The following is an 18224-nucleotide window of genomic DNA, read 5'->3' on the forward strand; positions in this document are numbered from 1 at the left end:
TCCCTTGAGTTAATGGATGTGATCTGTCAGTGACTGGGCTTTTGTTGCACGTGTTTTGTTATATTGTCTTGTGTAGTCCGTGTGCCTGTGCACATGGTCCTTTTAATGTGTCTGTGGGTTTGATCAAGTGAAAGAATGTTTGTGTGTGTGTGTGTGTGGGAGAGAGGGTGGAGGAGGGGGGGGTAATAAATAGCTTTATCCTCTCCAGTGGTGGTTCCAGGAAATCATAACCATTTTCTTCTGGGTAGCTGAAAATTCACTGACCAGAATATCACTGTTGTCGTTTGAAAACCACATAACTCAAATTTTAGTGATTTTTATGTTTTCACTTCAACTGAAGGATTACATGCTCCTCTGTGGGTTTAGGAAATTCTCTAACCTCTTGGGCTTATGAAACACTTTAAAACCCATTTGATAAACTCAAAAATACATGGCCATCAAGCTAGAAAGCAGGCTGTTTTTCCTAGCTCCTGAGAAGTTGACATTTTGGAGATACAAGGTTTTCATCCGACAGTGACAATATATAGTTTCTTCTTTAAGACAAACTTATCAAAACAAAGCTGAAATGCTATATACACCATTTCACACATGCCCCCAATCCTCTGGTCAGTATTGCCTTTGGTGTTTTGAGTTTGATAGTGACTGAAATATACTGACTGGAGGACACACAGCTCAGTGAAACAATTTAGATTAAAAATATATTGGCAAGCAGCAATTGATTGGTCTTTCTATTGGAAAACATGACCCTTGTTCTTGGCAGTTTGGAAAAGACAAGTCTGGATTTGAACCCACAATCTTCCACACAAGAGGCTGATGCTTTACCTACTGAGCCAAGCTCTTGTTGTGATTTAGTAGAGTAGAAAATAACTAAAGTGAGAAGTATTGTGAAACTGCAGCCAATGATTTAAAGTGCTCACCACTTTATAGAACTTTATAGTGCTCTCCATTAATGAATACATCAATACTAAATCACATAGAATAGAGAATTACTGCTGCACTGCTCTCTATGGGTTGAAACTTTAAAGCATGTTACACAAAGTAACTTAAATCAAAACCAAACAATACAAATGCATATCCATTGATTCCATGGTACTAATGGTACAAGTTTATATCCAAGGTGGGGGCAAAAGAGCATGACTATGGGCTATGGATGTTATGGGGGAAATTACTCTGAAAAAAATGTCTTTATGTCCATATCCATGTATTTCATTGTTTCCTTGCTTTGAATTAAATAGTAATCCAAAGCTCCCATGCTCAAGCCATCTTTAACCCATGCACTGCTGTCTCCATGCAGATATTCACACTGAGGCAGTCCAAGCTGCTCTGGCTAAACATAAGGAGGAGAAGATGGCACTGCCCATGCCTACCAAACGCCGCTCCACCTATGTCCAGTCTCCCATCGAGACCCGCACCCCACCAGGTAGGACTGAAAGCCCTCTCAACCTGTCATGACACTTTTTTAGACAGACTGACTTGGCTAGGAACATCGGGGTGAAATTTCCACAGTGCTGGAAGTTAATACTTGCATCTCTGTCTCAGACTCCTCGTCAGGTTCTGAAGATGAGACTGCTCTGCGCAGGCAGTCGTCAGTGGTTGCTCCGCCCCCTCTGGTCAATCCCAACCTGCAGAGTCCTGACTCCTGGATCAACCGCTCTGTCCAGGGCTCCTCCACCTCCTCCTCAGCCTCCTCCACCTTGTCTCATGGAGAGGGAAAGCCCCAGCCCCAGCCGCAGCACCAGCCCCAGCCCCAGCCCCTGCCCCAGCCTCAACATCAACCCCAGCCGCAGCACCAGCCCCAGCCCCAGTACAAGCCCCAGTACCAACCCCAGTATCAGCCCCAGTATCAGCCCCAGTACCAGCCCCAGTACCAACCGCAGTACCAGCCTCAATACCAACCTCAATACCAGCCTCAACATCAGCCTCAACATCAGCCTCAACATCAGCCTCAATACCAGCCTCAGACAGCAGCTGTGACAGATATGTTGGCTCATAGTCGCATTGGTAAGACACTTTCAGGTGCAAGACACAGATTTAGGTGCTGTTACTGTACATTTATGGGTACTACTACTGCTACCACTGCCTGTTAGTTCAGCAGTTCTCCAAGTGGGGTCTAACAACCTTCAGAGGTCCTTGTAGGATGTTCCAGAGGGTCTGCAGCAAAATGAGGAATTTCACTATTACAGGATTTGACTCCCTAGATGTTTTCAAAATGAGAGAATGACTGTTTCCATCATAGGTTTCACTGTCCCCACTGGTGCCTCCCCACCTATAGTTAGACTAGTTAGTTATTTATGTAATTCTGTACAAATTCAAATGTAACTGCAAAAACCTTCTCAAATGGGCCTCCTTAGGACAAAACCATATCAAGTGGGGGTCCATGATCTAACCTGCGCCTATTTGGGGGGTTCTTGAGAAGAAAGTTTCTAAATCTGTGTATTAATTATTGTAGTGACTTTAGAAATCAAGCTGAAACCTTGGGATGGCTTTGGTAAGACTGTCCTCTGCGCACCCCCCCTTCCCCGACTCCTCAACAGCCCCCTCAGAGAACAGCGGCCCCCCTCCTGATGTGACGGCTGTGGCCCCCCCAGCCAGAGGCCCAAGGGTGGACCTGCCCTCCAACGCCGTGGTGCGGGGGATGAGCCGTGGGCACAGCCGCTCAAGCATGATGGAGACTGCAGACGGTAATGACAACATCACACAACTGTTTATATGGGTGTATGTGTGTGTGTGTGAGAGAGAGAAAAAGAGAGAGAGAGAATCTCTGAATCTTCACACACTGAGATGTCATCAAAATCTCTTCATTGTTTTCAACATTTTTTTAATGTGCTGATTCCACCATGACATATCATTAATCAGACTTTACTGCTTTCTTTTCTTCTGGTCTTTTTCCACCTTGTCACATGTTTATTTGACTGGCTGTTAGGAAGAGGTAATATCCAGAGTAAGAAAAGTCCTTCATATTATAATGTCTGTAGCCTACTGTTTGTGCTGTTGTACCCTTACTCTCCCTTCTGTTTGTACTGTATGATTATAGAAATATATGCAGAACAATATCTACACGCAGAATGACTCCTCACGTGTGATCCCAAACCGAAAAAACCTACACCCCATCTCTCACTGTGTTTTGCCACCTAGGTGTGCTGCTTTTCATTCCCTGAAGATAATACAGTTAATTCAAGACAAATGATCAGATTGATTAAAAACAAAAAATAAAGAAATTACAGTCATGTATAATGGAACGAACAGCAGCAGACTGTGAGTTGCTAGGAAGTTCCAACAGGCTGTTGTGTCTTTATGTGTATGAGCCAGGGTGTGTGTGACTGTGTGTTTGTCCTGCCACCACCCCTCTCGTCCTTCGACCTCCTTGCAGGGGTTCCCGTGAACAGCAGGGTGTCCACTAAGATCCAGCAGCTCCTCAACACCCTGAAGAGGCCCAAGAGGCCCCCGCTCAGCGAATTCTTCATGGACGATTCTGAGGAGATCGTAGAAGGTGAGTGGCATCATAAAAATGCTGTAATATACTGTACATTAAACAGTGTCAGTGGAGGACAGGTAGAGCTGCGAGCAGTCCATCTACCTTTTAGTATGTTTTTTTTAATTTATTTAGACAGTTGGAAAGCAGAGAGGGAGACAGAGTAGGGAGACACATGAGAGGAAAAAGTGAGCTAAAGTCTGGATCTGAGAGAAAGAAGGATAGGCCCGCAAAGGCATGTGGCTCCAGAGGCGGTGGTGTGAATATTTCTGGGCACAGAGCTGCATTTTACCTGGGTGGCATCTGCAGTGGAGCTCATTAATCTGTGATAAACCAATCATGTTCTCTTGCACCTCTGTCTCTCTTTCCCTCTCTCTGCCCCTCATCTCAAACCTCACAGTGCCCCAGCCGGACCCCAACATACCCAAGCCGGAGGGCCGTCAGATCATCCCAGTGAAGGGGGAGCCTTTGGGAGTGGTCAGTAATTGGCCCCCAGCCTTGCAGGCAGCGTTGGCCCGCTGGGGGGCCACGCAGGGCAAGAGCCCTGCCCTCACTGCTCTGGACATCACAGGCAAACCCCTCTATACACTGACCTACGGTGAGACACATTATGCAATAATTATCAGGCATATAAGGAATCTTACAGTGCTTTTAATCAGTAGCCTACATAGAGGTAGAAAAAAGCACATTGTCTATCATCAAAATGTTGTGAATTATACACAGTATATTGTGTGTAAACTACAATATGAGATTGTTTGGCAGTGTTTAGATGTATAGCCTCTGCATCCCAAATAACCCCTACTCTTATCCTTTGTCCCACCCCAACCCACATCTCCACCTTACACCCTCTGTCCATTAGGGAAGCTGTGGAGTCGCAGTGTGAAGCTGGCATACACCCTCCTCAACAAGCTGGGCACCAAGAATGAACAGGTCCTCAAGCCTGGAGACAGGGTGAGAGAACAGACATCTGCACAAACAAGAGAGAGCCCCTCTGAAAACACACAGCACATGTAACAGATATTGTGTCATCCTGCTAAATGAATGAAGTACAAAATGTACAACATTGTGAAATATTTGCAGGCATACAGGGTGGCGTAGAGAGTAGGGAGACCATCCTTCAGCCAGAGGACTTGGGTTCAAACCTGTGTATTGACATCATCCTGCCCTGCTGAAGTGTCCTTGAGCAAGACACTGAACCCCTACCAGCTCATAGAGACACATATATTTGTCCTAAACAGCAGGTATAATGTCTTGGCAGGTGGCGCTGGTGTACCCCAACAGTGACCCTGGGATGTTCTGGGTGGCCTTCTACGGCTGCCTCCTGGCTGAAGTTATCCCCGTACCTATCGAGGTACCACTCTCTCGCAAGGTACAGAAACCATAACAGGAGCACGTTCATTGTATGTATATTTCATTGTATTTTGCTTAGAACCTGTGAATATGTGTGTGTGTGTGTGTGTGGGGGGTGTTTTGTAGGACGCAGGTAGCAGCCAGGTGGGCTTTCTGCTTGGTAGCTGCGGTGTTGGTCTTGCTCTGACCAGTGAGATCTGTCTGAAGGGACTTCCCAAGACCCCCACCGGAGAAATACTGCAGTTCAAAGGTCAGCAAGCTGTCTCCAGAATGTACAATATCTGTTTCAATATCTGCACATAATGGGTTACGGGTCACCTTCATACTGTTTGCTTACAAAATTGTTTTGTTTTGTGGATAGAATCCACTGTATTTTTAAATATTTTCAGATAGCATTTTTTCCCAGAACCGTATATAATGTGAATGAAACCCTTCATATTTATATTCTGAATTATAATCTAAGATCCTTTCTACTTTAGATTAAATAAATGTTAACAATACTAGAAATTAAAGTTGTTTGATTTTTATTTTTTATTTTGATCTGATTCTCCTGGACGATGAGAGAAATGGATTAGGATTTGGACACATGTGATACACACATCACAAATTGATTGTCGGTTGTCTGTCACATGGTGTTGATTATCTTCTGATAGGCTGGCCTCGACTGAAGTGGGTGGTGACGGACTCAAAATACCTGACCAAACCCTCCAAAGACTGGCAGCCACACATCCCCACCGCCAACACTGACCCTTCATATATAGAGGTAACACTGTTTATGTGTGTATGTGTTTGTGTGTCAGTTGCTATGGTTACATGTGGAACATTCAAACCTGCTCATTTTCTGTGTCCTGATGTGATCAAATCATGAAAATAGCATTGAAAAGTGTAACCACACCGTGTGTGTGTGTGTGTATGTGTGTGTGCATGTGTTCATGTGCTCCTCTCCTAAGTGATTGTGTTTCCTCCTCCCCTTTGTGTAGTACAAGGCCAGTAAAGAGGGCACAGTGATGGGTGTGGCTGTATCTAAGGTAGCCATGTTGACCCACTGCCAGGCACTGACCCAGGCCTGCAACTACTGTGAGGGTGAGTATACAGCTGCAGGGCTTTAGTCATCCGGTCATCTGAAGGTTTCTTGGTCAACACAGTTGTTATAACTCTGAAGTTACTTCTGTCTGTTTCTGTCCTCAGGGGAGACGTTAGTGAATGTCCTGGACTTTAAAAAGGACATGGGTCTATGGCATGGAGTTCTCACGGTGAGTGAGTGTGTGTGTGTGTGTGTGTGTGTGTGTGTGTGTGTGTGGATGCCTGCGATCTACACAAGTAAGGTCAATAAAGGAATGCATCAAGGAAATTGGCTCATTGGTCAGCTTACCCATTAAGTGATGAGAATATAGATGCCAAAATCATCCATGTGTCCCCGGTAGGTTGTTTGCTCGGGTGCTTCATGCTAACTCTTTAGCATTCACTATGTTGAGTGATTTGAAATAATGCCACAGGACTCCCACAGTCATGGAAATCCTGGAAATGGACTGGAAATGTTTTGGAAAATTGTAAAATATCATTCAACTTTTGGAAAAGTCATGAAATCTTAAATAATGATACTAAAGCTAATACATTTTGTAAACTTGAAAATAAAATTATGGAAAAGTTGCTGCCAGCAGCTTTGGAATGTAAATAAAAACATGAATGCTGCACACCATCATGCTGATGCAACGTCATGGGAGAACGAATAGCAATATTACACCGTGTCAGCTGCCTAATCAGGTGTTGTTTGTTTCCAGGCTGTGATGAACAGGATACATACTATCAGTGTTCCCTATGCAGTGATGAAGGCTTGTCCTCTTTCCTGGGTGCAGAGGGTCCACATCCACAAAGGTAGCTTACACTGTTTCTTAGCTTGAGCAATAAAGGATGTTTTAATGCTGTGATTGTGGGTACAGTATGATATGTCATGTGCCTTTTGTCCTGTTGCAGCTCGTATAGCTCTGGTGAAGTGCCGTGACCTGCACTGGGCCATGATGGCCCACCGGGACCAGAGAGACACCAGCCTGGCATCGCTGCGTATGCTCATTGTCGCCGATGGTGCTAACCCCTGTGAGTAGTTCACATGACTCCCATGCATTCTGAAACATGCTCTCTTCAAACACCACAGATGTAGTATGTTGAATTCCCTCTCTCTCTCTCCTTTTTCAAGGGTCTGTGTCGTCCTGTGATGCCTTCCTGAACGTGTTCCAGTCCCACGGACTGAAGCCTGAGGTCATCTGTCCCTGTGCCACCTCCCCCGAGGCCATGACAGTGGCCATACGCAGGTACAGCACATTTTATTATTTTTTTTAACATGCCTAACATGTCTCTATTGAATTTTTCAACATTATACAATGTTATAATGTAAAACACAAAAGAAGATAGAAACCCCTCCCCTCTTCCCAATCTTGAGTCCCACCTTGCCTCCCTCCCAATTTTTCCCTCTGCCCAGCCTCAAATCCTCCAGTTCAATCCAGGGCCCCCGGAAGGACATTAGGCTACAGTTGCTAAGAAAGCATACCAGCACAATAGATTAAAGTAAAAAACGGAGGTTGATTTCCATCGTTAGTGGTCCAGCATGGTGGATGGATGCGCAGGCTGTTATTGACTGTGATGTACATGGTTCGGTAGGCAGATGGCTAACTGTAAGAGCAGATGGGATGGATGGATGAGATGTCCTGGAAGCTAATGGAGATATGGCTGTTTATGTTTGTCTCCTGTGTAGGCCGGGAGTGCCGGGCGCTCCCCTCCCTGCCCGCGCCATTCTTTCCATGGGCGGCCTGAGCCACGGGGTCATTAGGGTCAACACCGAGGACAAGAACTCTGCCCTCACCGTTCAAGATGTGGGGCATGTGATGCCCGGAGGTGAGGATAGGCGGAGAAATGAATGAGTGAAAAGGAAGACATGAAAAACAAATGACACACAGCGGGGGTCTACTGGATGAGATATTGTCTGTTAAATAGATGAAATCTATGCATATGCACGTTTCATATTGGCAGGTGTGTGGCATATACCATTCCAAATGTTGTGTTTGTGTTTCTCCAGCTCTGATGTGCATTGTTAAGCCGGACGGGCCTCCTCAGTTGTGCAAGACAGATGAGATAGGAGAGATAGTCATCAACTCCCGTGCTGGAGGCACCATGTACTACGGCCTGCCTGGAGTCACCAAAAACACCTTTGAGGTATGGGTGCAGAACTACGCTCAGAACACGCCCGTGCTCATGTGGTCACATATAGAAAGGTTCCTTAACTCATTTTTGTATGTGTGTATCTTGGTGTCGCTGTGTGCAGGTGATACCAGTTAATGCCAGTGGAGCTCCCATTGGAGAGATTCCATTTGTGCGGTCAGGACTCCTGGGGTTTGTCGGCCCGGTAAGTAGGACTGTTGGCTGTCAGAGTTTCTGTTATACAGTACAGCATGTATGGTAACTTGAACCTTTCTGGATCTGTCCTCTCTGCGTGTATGAATGGGTCTGTATTTGGATACTGACCATGCTGCGTATCCCCACTCTGTACTGTGCAGGGCAGTCTGATCTTTGTGGTGGGGAAGAATGAGGGTCTGTTGATGGTGAGCGGACGCAGACACAACGCTGATGACCTGGTGGCCACCGCCTTGGCCGTGGAGCCAGTCAAGACTGTGTACCGTGGGAGGTGAGGGCAGCATGGGCATTGAATCATGGGAATGATTGACATAAACATGTTTCTGCAGAAAGATATGATGAACTCTCCTGCCTCTTTGTGTGCACACTGGGTCAAGTGTGGAGATTCCTAATTTATCACTGCTGACATCTGGTGGCGCAAAGGAAGCGCCGCAGGCCCAAAACCTGACTACTGCATGTTGATGTATAAACAATATGTCTGAGTGTGGGTGTTAGCAGGGGCTCATTTCTGTTTGTGGGAGAGAGGATTGTTGCAGGGAATCTCAAGCTGCATATAAACTGTTTCTGTGTATGTGTGTGTGTGTGTGTGTGTGTGTGTGTGTGTGTCAGGATTGCTGTGTTTTCAGTAACAGTGTTCTATGATGAGAGGATAGTGATCGTGGCGGAGCAGAGGCCAGATGCCAGTGAGGAGGACAGCTTCCAGTGGATGAGCCGAGTGCTTCAAGTAAATCACTTCCTAACAATGCTATCACACTGCAATATAGTAAATTGACTTCATTTCCAAAATGCCATACATCCATTTTGGAAAGAAATCATTAACTGAAGAACACCATTCAATATATCTAGAATATACAATGGATTCATAAGGATTCAGTCTGTAAAAATCATTGTTTTGTCAACCAAGGTCAAGTTAAGTTACCTTCTGTCCTTTAAAAAGTACCGTAATTTTTTTTCATTTTGTGTAAACTGTAGATAGCTTATTTTGGAACAAAACTATTCACTTTTAAAATAATACATACAGACCATTGGTAACCAACAAACTTTTTTTTCAGGCGCTGTGTTTTTTTATCACTATTTTTTTTTGTCCCCAGGCTATAGACAGTATCCACCAGGTGGGCCTGTACTGCCTGGCGCTGGTCCCTGCCAACACCTTACCTAAGACCCCCTTGGGAGGCATCCACATCTCCGACACCAAGCAGTTCTTCCTAGAGGGCAACCTGCACCCCTGCAACATCCTCATGTGCCCCCATACCTGTGTCACCAACCTGCCCAAGCCACGCCAGAAGCAGCCAGGTATGTGTGTGGGGGTGTTGGGGTGTGACTAATTAAAAGGTAAAAAGGTGGAGAACAAGGGCTCCCAAATTTGCAAAAATACTAAGCAAAATAATGGGAGGAGGGAACCCACTTGTAATGCAGAAAGTGAGAAAATGTATACAAGCTTAACATTGCAAAAAACTGCATTAGAAAGCTGTGGATCACTTTTCTCTGGCTTAATGCACACTTGGCAACACGTTTCGAGTCAGTACTCTTCCACAGGCAGCAATCAGTTGGGGAGTGACTAATGAAATTATATCTGCAAAATATGTTTGTAAATGTGTATAAGATTGTGAAATATGCTGCGTGACAAGTGTCTGTCTCTCTCCCTTTCTCTCTCACACTCTTTCTGTTGTAGTGGGTGTGGGTCCAGCCTCCATCATGGTGGGCAACCTGGTGGCAGGGAAGAGGATCGCCCAGGCTTCAGGCAGGGACCTTGGCATGATCGAAGACCAGGACCTCGTTCGGAAGGTAGTACGACCATACACTCCATAACATCCACTGTCACGCAGCCGGTAACTTTGAATCAGTTCATATTTTTGAATCATATTCTCGTCTTTTATAAGAGCCACATGCGTTTCCTTCAGAATCAGTGGGAAGCTTGTGGCTGCACTTTATCATTAGCAGTGCTCAAAGCATATTATGATGGTAAATGGTTAGGGACAGCTACATGATAAACAGTTAAGGACAAAGGCTGTCCTCTGCCAGTGTTATGACCCAGGCTCAGAGCTGAGTTTTGTGGACCTGAAAACTGTGGACTGTCTCCTCTGTCTTTCTGCTCTCGTCTCTCTCTGGATGTAGCTCTGTATGTGGCCCACTATGATGGTAAGAGTTATGGCCCTTGCAGCTCTGCAGCACCGTTCTCTGTGCACCCCGCTCACACCTTTGTTTATGCTTGTTATGGTCCATAGTGTATTGTGGTGTCATGTTTTTTTTTTGCTGCACGCCCACATCAAAATTACTTTAAGTTTTGTGTTTAATTGTGAAGCAAGCAAGAATTTGCATGTTTATTTCATTATGTTTTTTTTTTTTTAAATCTGTGATACAAGATCAGCCTAAACACACACCTTCTATGGCTGTACTCTCTTTCACTTCAAGTGTACCTGGCATCCTATATTGCTGTAATGTATATATTGTTCATTATTTTAAGAGGTAGATTGGCTCCTAGTATATGGTATAAATTGTTTGCACGTTGGCAAGTGATAACTCATGCCAGAAAGCTGTCTATTGAAGATGTATAGCACATTTTATCTTCTTTATTTAGTGAGAGTTTTGTATCAGATGTATTAAATTCAATTCCTTCCATCAGCACAAAAACCCACCCTGGATATGCCTTCCATGGTTGTCCCTCATAATATTGTATACAGATGCATTCAGATGTGTAGACCTAATGTTTTTTTTTTGTTTTTAACTTCAGCATCAGTATTTGACGGAGGCTCTACAGTGGAGGGCGCAGACAGACCCAGACCATGTCCTCTATGTGCTGCTTAATGCCAAGGTACCACTCTGACCTATTCATACGCTGACAGACATATAATCAATGCAGACATCACAATCACTTAAATCGTAATGCACAATAAATGTGAAGCAATTTGTCTTTGGAGCAGAGACATATTGACTAGTTATGCAAGTACATACTGATGCATATGGCACATATGGTACAGGGACAACAGCACTTGTCGTGTTCAAGCAGTGTGTTTTTTGCTGATATAGAGATTTACTTCCTTTCCCGCACAATGCCCAGACATTGATTTACATAGCAGATGGTCTCTACATGAATTACACCTTGTTTTCCAATTGACCCTGTCTCTCTCTCTGCACCGTTCCTTCCTGCCCTTCAGGGGGTAGCAGTGTGCACAGCTACTTGCGTTCAGCTTCACAAGCGAGCAGAGAAGATAGCTGCGGCGCTCACTGAGAAAGGCAGCATCAACACCGGAGAGAACGTGGTCCTGCTCTATCCTCCTGGTGGGTTCTGCCTCTGGCTTCCTCTGTGTGTGTCTCAGTATCGCTCCCAATGAGCCGAATTACTGCGAGACTCAATTGGTTTTCTCTCTGCTTTCTTCTCTCGCGTTCCCCCAGGCATTGATTTGATAGCCTCCTTCTATGGCAGTCTCTATGCTGGATGTGTTCCCGTAACTGTCAGGCCTCCACACCCTCAGAACCTGGCAGCCACGCTGCCCACTGTCCGCATGATCATTGATGTAAGTGGGTGTGTGTGTGTGCGTGCTCTTGTTCATTCATTGAATCCTAAGTGCAGGCTCTCTTTTTAAGGCGTTCCCTTTTTGAAGACATCACCAAGCAATCACTTTAAAAGCATAGAGAAGGTGCATAGACATAAAATAATAAAAGAATAAACAACTAATAATAATAAATAATAATAGTAATAATACAAGATGGACCCTTTTCCCATTAGATCAGTTGAGATGACGCTGCCACCTAGAGACACTTGTGGGGAATTTTCACAGCTCAATGTTGTGACTCAGTTTGTCAGTGAGCAGCATTTCTTCTGCTGGGTTGGACTCCCAAGGGTCCAGCAAAACAACTGCAGTGTGCCAAGAATCGACTCAGCACCATTGACTTGAAATGAAAGGGAGGGATGAGTGCATCTTGTTTTCCTGAAACGTGCTCCATCTTAATGCTAAAGGCAATCTTGCCTTGGTCTGTCCTGATATGTGTTATATTTGGGACTAGATGTCTGTGTGATTGATGAGTTGTAGCCTGTAAGAAAGATACATAATTGTGTGTGTGTGTGTGTGTGTGTGTGTGTGCTTAGAGGTGTTGTTGTCACTCTGTGTTATTCTTATAAATTTGTAGCAATAATTCCCATCCAAATGAAAACTACCATGCGTGTGTTTTGTTGGCAGGTGAGTAAAGCAGCGTGTATCCTCACCACTCAAAATCTCATGAGGATTCTGCGCTCCAAAGAGGCCGCTGCCTCAGTCAACATTAAAACATGGCCAACCATCATAGACACAGGTGAGGTACCAAGAGATTCTCGACACACAGGCCTGTAGCTTACATACATTCATAAGCATACTGTAGACTGACACTGGTGCTCACATCGTAGAAATCTATCATTATGAATTTATATTTTCAAACATAGACGCACACAGACACACACACATTCTGGCTCCATTTCTTGAGTTTGTGATGTACTTGTTCTATCTTGTATTCCTTTTATTTTCTCATGTTTTATATGTATTTGTGTACTTTTTGTTTTGCAAAGCTTTTTCTCACAAAACTGTAAATATATTTAACTTGACTCGAATTTTCTTACAGGGCATTCACACTTGGAGTGACATGGGTCGCTCTATTCTGTAGTGGTCTGCAGCTACTAAGTTTTGAACAGGCAAATCATATTATCGTGCTGCTCTGTCATAACGTTATGTTGATTTAATGAGTTAACATAGCTAACTGGCAAGTGCTAATTAGGCAGCATTAATCAAAAGTAAACAAAAAAATCTAAATAAAATTAACTTTCAAGCTTACCATTGACAGCAACAACTGTTCTCCAAATATCGTTTTTGAGACGTTTACTTCTGTAGTCTTTCAAATAAAAGTTGTAGAGAACTAGGTAGCTTTGAATGGCTGGAATCAACTTCTCACCCATTTTGCGCATGCCAGGTGGAACTATTGTTCATAGAATTAAATCATCAATAGGGAAACAAGGAAAAAGTTGTTGATGGCTGATAACTGCGAAAAGTACAGCTTTTCTCAGCCAACAAGCTTGCTGTCCTTCCACACGTGTGCCGACTTTTCCTGGTCACTCAGCTCTGTATGAAATGAATGGACGTCTGGTGACTTGTTGATCTTATTGCTCACAGTCTCAATGCAAGGTTAGAATGAGTTACCCAGCCAAAACAAGGTTGAGTCCAATACCAACTTCTGCTAAATAGAATTAACAATATCTAACATATTTTCTGATGATGATTTATTTTTGTAAAGGTTATTTCTTCTCAATATTTTTAAATAACCAGAAGACATTGTAACATTGTTTGGAACATTTGCCAATACCAGAATATCTGTGAAAGGCCAGTATTTGAGTGTACTGATACACCGTTCAGGTCCTGGCTAGACACCAGACATGCTTTAACTCACTTCTGAACTCAGCTATATTGTCCATGTTTCCAGATGATCTTCCTCGCCGCCGGCCGCCACAGATCTACAAGCCGCCAACAGCAGAGATGATGGCTTACCTGGACTTCAGTGTGTCCACTACAGGCATGCTCACTGGAGTCAAGGTGAGACTTTGGTGTCCGCTCCTCAGAATCAAAGACTGGGCTCACCATTTTGCACCAACATTCAACAATCATACAGGGAGAAATCCATCGTAGAAGAGGCAGAGAGACCAATTTCTCCACTGACAGTAGCCCCAATAGACCAGAATGCAGTGCAACCACAAGCCATGTTGCGTTTTGAGTATGGAGCACGACTCTCGCTGTTTCTCGACTGGAAAAACTCACTCTCTTGCTGTTACTATGCTATCACTATCACTATTGCTCTCTCCACCTACACATTCGGCCATGTTCCCTAGGGGTTGTCAAAAGGCATCCTGGGAAATGTAGGAAATCACTAACTGAAGCTGAAAAAGACGAGGCAGGTTGAGGAAAAGTGGATTCAACAAAAAAGTAAATTCCAACAATTCATCACAACACAACTCCTGGAATGCATCTAACATCACAGATTGATATGAAGCAGTGCAAGAGCATCTCAGTATCTTTCCTTTAAGGTGCTAATGTGTGTTCTTTGTGTCAGATCTCCCATGCAGCGGTCAGCGCTATATGTCGCTCTATAAAGCTGCAGTGTGAGCTGTACTCCTCTCGCCAAATAGCCATCTGCCTGGATCCTTACTGTGGTCTGGGCTTTGTCTTGTGGTGTCTTGCAAGGTACTGTAACACTCCCCTGCAAAACACACACATTACATACCGCGGTGTAGTATTGTGTTCTTTCTCTCGCTCTTCACCCATCCACTTATTCTCTTTCATGTCTTGTCTTATAGTGTCTACTCAGGTCACCAGTCCATCCTGATTCCTCCCTTCGAGTTGGAGAGCGGCCTGTCTCTGTGGCTGAGCACGCTCAGTCAGTACCGTATCAGAGACACCTTCTGTTCCTACTCCGTCATGGAGCTCTGCACAAAAGGCCTGGGCACACAGACAGAGTTACTCAAGGTGAGGATTGCACAAGCGCACACATGCAGAGAGAGAATCATGAAACACAATATGAAAGAGAGAGAAAATCTTTCTCAAATAGTGATGTTGATGCCTATGTATGAATTTCTTTCCAAAGCCTTTGCCTTTCCATGAGGGCAAAGGGAGGCTACTTTAAAGAATCTAAAATATAAGATAGTTTTGATTTGTTTAACACTTTTTTGGTCACTTTTTGGTACAATTCCAAATGTGTTATTTCATAGTTTTGACATCTTTACTATTATTCCAAAACAGTGGTTCTCAACGTGGGGTCCAGGGACCACCAGGGGTCCCTGAGGGGGTTCCAGGGGGTCCCCAGCAAATTGATGAATTGTTAAACTTCAGCATTATTTCATCTACAAGAAGTTAACACAATTAAAGAATGTAGAAGACTATTTTGGTCATAGTTTCACTGTTATCTCTCTACCTACAATACAGATAGTCATGGAATTCTGGACAAAATCAGATCTAACAATAAAAATATTCTCAGATTTGGGTCCGAGAGACAAAATCGTATCAAATGGGGGTCTGTGGCCCTTATGTGTATTAAATTAGGGGTCCTTGATATGAAAAAGGTTGAGAATCACTGTTCTAAAATGTGAAAAATAGTACAAAATAAAGAAAAATGTGTGTGTCCAAACTTTTGACTGGTAGTGTAGGTTTGACCGCTGTGTGTGTGTTGTAGGCACGGGGCGTGAACCTGTCGTGTGTGCGGAGCTGTGTGGTGATAGCAGAGGAGCGCCCTCGCCTGGCCCTCACACACTCCTTCTCCAAGCTGTTTAAGGACCTGGGACTGTCCCCCAGAGCTGTCAGCACTGCCTTTGGCTCCAGGGTCAACCTGGCCATCTGCCTACAGGTACACTGACCAACTCAACACCTTGCTTGACATTGAAGTAAAATGTGAATACAATGCAGTGTAAAACCAGTGGGAACAGTGTGTATGTAGGTGTTCAGTCAGGTCCTGTTCTGTATGTATCACAGGGAACCACTGGTCCTGATCCCTCGACAGTGTATGTGGACATGAAGTCCCTCCGCCATGACAGGTGAGAACACATGGATCACTTTAACCACAGTGTCTACAAGTCCTTGAAAAAGTCTTAAATACAGTTAAATGTGTGTCTTGTGGGAGAAAACTCGACAAGGACGAGAGAGTGTTAATCTGCAGGTTGGGAGCCAAGGAAATCAAAATCTGGATGATTACATAGAGTATTATAGTGTTGAATATTCATGAGTATGTTAATACAGATATTTAATAAAGCTATTGGTCATAAAATATAAGGTCATATGAACAAGACTGAACAACCAATGATAATGTTAGTCCTAGCACTTTAAGGAGATGTGTAATAAGAGGTGACCACCTTCTTCTAGAAGACAAGTTATTACTTTGTCAAGTCGACTTGGTCCATGTTATCTATGACATTTGGGCATTTGAACATTCCAAGCTCCCAGTTCTGTGAGAAACACAGACAAGATGTTACTTTTAGAGTTTAATGTTATAATGGTTAAGCAGATTGAGTATTCTTGCGTTTTAGGCACTTAAGGTGTAAATAAATATCAAGTCAGTATATAGGAATGTTGCCTAGTATATCTGCTTTTCCATTTCTTACTCAACAGTCTCAACTACGGTTTAAGAGGTCTGAACAATTCTGTGCCTTCTCAGAGTGCAGCTTATCTTGTGAGATACCAACCCAGTCGCACTGACCTGTATTCTGATAAGTCTACTGTTTCTTCACTTTTCATGTTTAATTTTGTGGGGAAGTGAATCTTAACCTTTTTTCTAAGTAGCATTAAAAAGGTTTTTAAAAGTCTCTCACTTTCATTTTTTGCTGAAACCTGCAAAGTACCTGTATAACGCGGTAATACTTGTATCCCTCCAGCACTGACAATAATCAAGTCAAGTTTATTTGTGTAGCTGTTAATCGCAGTTACAGTGTGAAAGGACTTCACAAAACCTGCAATATGAAACAATGAATGAAAATGATCAATGAAAACAACCTTAGACCCTCAGTGAGAGCAAGGAATAACTGCTACAAAAACCTCATTTGTAAAAAAAATGCTAGAAACCTTGGGAAGGGCTACACAGAGAGGGATGCCCCTTCCAGGACGGTCAGTGCCGAGAGTTGGCAAACAATGATTTAATGTTGACAACAAAATTAACATAAACAAAAAATACACAGAATAAACAGAATAAGAATGCTTGGGTGAACAGCTGGATGTGGCGAAGGGGCATCAGCGCCAACTCCGTCACCATCGTCATCATCAAGGGCAATAATATACAGTATATCTGAGTTTGAACTCTGTGGTCAAGAGATAATGCATGAATGAGTGTACACATGCCTACTTGCTTGTGTGTGTGTGTGTGTGTGTGTGTGTGTGTGTGTGTGGCCATTGCATTGCAGAGTGAGGCTGGTGGAGAGGGGAGCACCTCAGAGTCTTCCTCTAATGGAGTCTGGCATGGTGAGATTTTCCATATGCAGTCCCACAGTATAAATTCCCACAGTATAAATTCAAGTGTTTGTAAATTTGTGCATGTTTACCGTTTATCTCTCACTACTTCTACATCTTCAGATATTGCCGGGTGTTCGAGTGATAATCGTGAATCCAGAGACCAGAGGCCCACTAGGTGACTCCCATCTAGGAGAGGTGAGAGGGGGATTGGATCTAGCAGAGCTGGGAAAAGGCGCTCTCCTTTTGTGACATAAAAATTAAAAAAAATGAACACATAAAAATTATATAATAAAATAATGGGAGAACCCCTGGATGATAAAATGACAGTATAGTGACAAAACCATTGGTAAAATCGTCCTCTCTCTGACCCCAGCAGTGACCCAGTCCTGTGCTTCTCTCTCTAGATCTGGGTGAACAGCCCTCACAGTGCCAGTGGCTACTACACCATCTATGGAGAGGAAAGCCTGCAGGCAGACCACTTCAACACCAAGCTCAGCTTCGGGGACCCGCAGACCTTATGGGCCAGGACCGGGTACTTGGGTTTCGTGAAGAGGACCGAGCTGCTGGACGCCAGTGGGGGTAAATAGGCCCTGCCACGGCTAAAGCCTAGCTGAAAAAAACACACTGGTTCAGTCAACCCTTGTTCGGTTTATTATTTGATAGATTGTAGATTAATAAATTAGAACAGTTACAGATTATTGGAGTGTCCTGGTGGCTTAGTTGGCTAAGGTGCGTACACTGTCAACTGTCAAATAAAGGCAAAAATGCCCAAAAAAATTATAAAAATAAAGAAGTTACAAATTATAAATTAATAGATTATTATCATGTAGAGGCTACAAAGGAGCCATAGGAGAATAAATGCCTAAAAAACAAAAAACAAAATGAGTAATAGAAACTATCTGACAGGGTGACAGGCTTTGGTAAAACAGCAACATACATGTTTTGTTTTATTAGTATGCTAGCTGATACTATTCCCAATATGTCTAAATTTATTCTCTCCAAAACTAACTACATCTACATACTCACATACAGGCACTCTGTTTTGGTTT

At 43.7% G+C, this 18224-nt stretch overlaps 1 protein-coding gene across 7 annotated transcripts in view; it reads left to right on the top strand.

Annotated features, from left to right (window-relative positions):
• LOC139641667 (disco-interacting protein 2 homolog B-A-like) overlaps positions 1–18224 on the top strand; it is a 37073-nt gene that overhangs the window by 17470 nt on the left and 1379 nt on the right. The window contains exons 5-40 of one of the 7 annotated variants that reach the window (XM_071516194.1): positions 1295–1420; positions 1540–1734; positions 1855–2001; positions 2535–2681; positions 2924–2941; positions 3371–3490; positions 3873–4070; positions 4332–4423; positions 4731–4841; positions 4949–5072; positions 5476–5585; positions 5803–5905; positions 6011–6075; positions 6604–6697; positions 6797–6916; positions 7017–7131; positions 7572–7711; positions 7893–8029; positions 8139–8219; positions 8371–8498; positions 8837–8951; positions 9319–9520; positions 9900–10012; positions 10343–10366; positions 10959–11039; positions 11383–11506; positions 11621–11742; positions 12406–12517; positions 13673–13782; positions 14297–14427; positions 14541–14709; positions 15413–15583; positions 15709–15770; positions 17127–17184; positions 17296–17370; positions 17580–17754. In XM_071516194.1, the coding sequence (XP_071372295.1) occupies positions 1295–1420; positions 1540–1734; positions 1855–2001; positions 2535–2681; positions 2924–2941; positions 3371–3490; positions 3873–4070; positions 4332–4423; positions 4731–4841; positions 4949–5072; positions 5476–5585; positions 5803–5905; positions 6011–6075; positions 6604–6697; positions 6797–6916; positions 7017–7131; positions 7572–7711; positions 7893–8029; positions 8139–8219; positions 8371–8498; positions 8837–8951; positions 9319–9520; positions 9900–10012; positions 10343–10366; positions 10959–11039; positions 11383–11506; positions 11621–11742; positions 12406–12517; positions 13673–13782; positions 14297–14427; positions 14541–14709; positions 15413–15583; positions 15709–15770; positions 17127–17184; positions 17296–17370; positions 17580–17754 (4215 nt within the window). Of the gene's footprint in view, positions 1–1294; positions 1421–1539; positions 2002–2534; positions 2692–2923; positions 2942–3368; positions 3491–3872; positions 4071–4331; positions 4424–4730; positions 4842–4948; positions 5073–5475; positions 5586–5802; positions 5906–6010; positions 6076–6603; positions 6698–6796; positions 6917–7016; positions 7132–7571; positions 7712–7892; positions 8030–8138; positions 8220–8370; positions 8499–8836; positions 8952–9318; positions 9521–9899; positions 10013–10342; positions 10367–10958; positions 11040–11382; positions 11507–11620; positions 11743–12405; positions 12518–13672; positions 13783–14296; positions 14428–14540; positions 14710–15412; positions 15584–15708; positions 15771–17126; positions 17185–17295; positions 17371–17579; positions 17755–18224 lie in introns of all 7 variants that reach the window. The other 6 variants (XM_071516193.1, XM_071516199.1, XM_071516198.1 and 3 more) reach the window with 6 other exon arrangements.

This window comes from Centroberyx affinis, unplaced genomic scaffold, assembly GCF_046629955.1.
Source record: "Centroberyx affinis isolate AG114_WGS23_722 - 3 ecotype Tasmania unplaced genomic scaffold, CSIRO-AGI_Caff_v1 ptg000394l_1, whole genome shotgun sequence".
NCBI lineage: Eukaryota > Metazoa > Chordata > Actinopteri > Beryciformes > Berycidae > Centroberyx > Centroberyx affinis.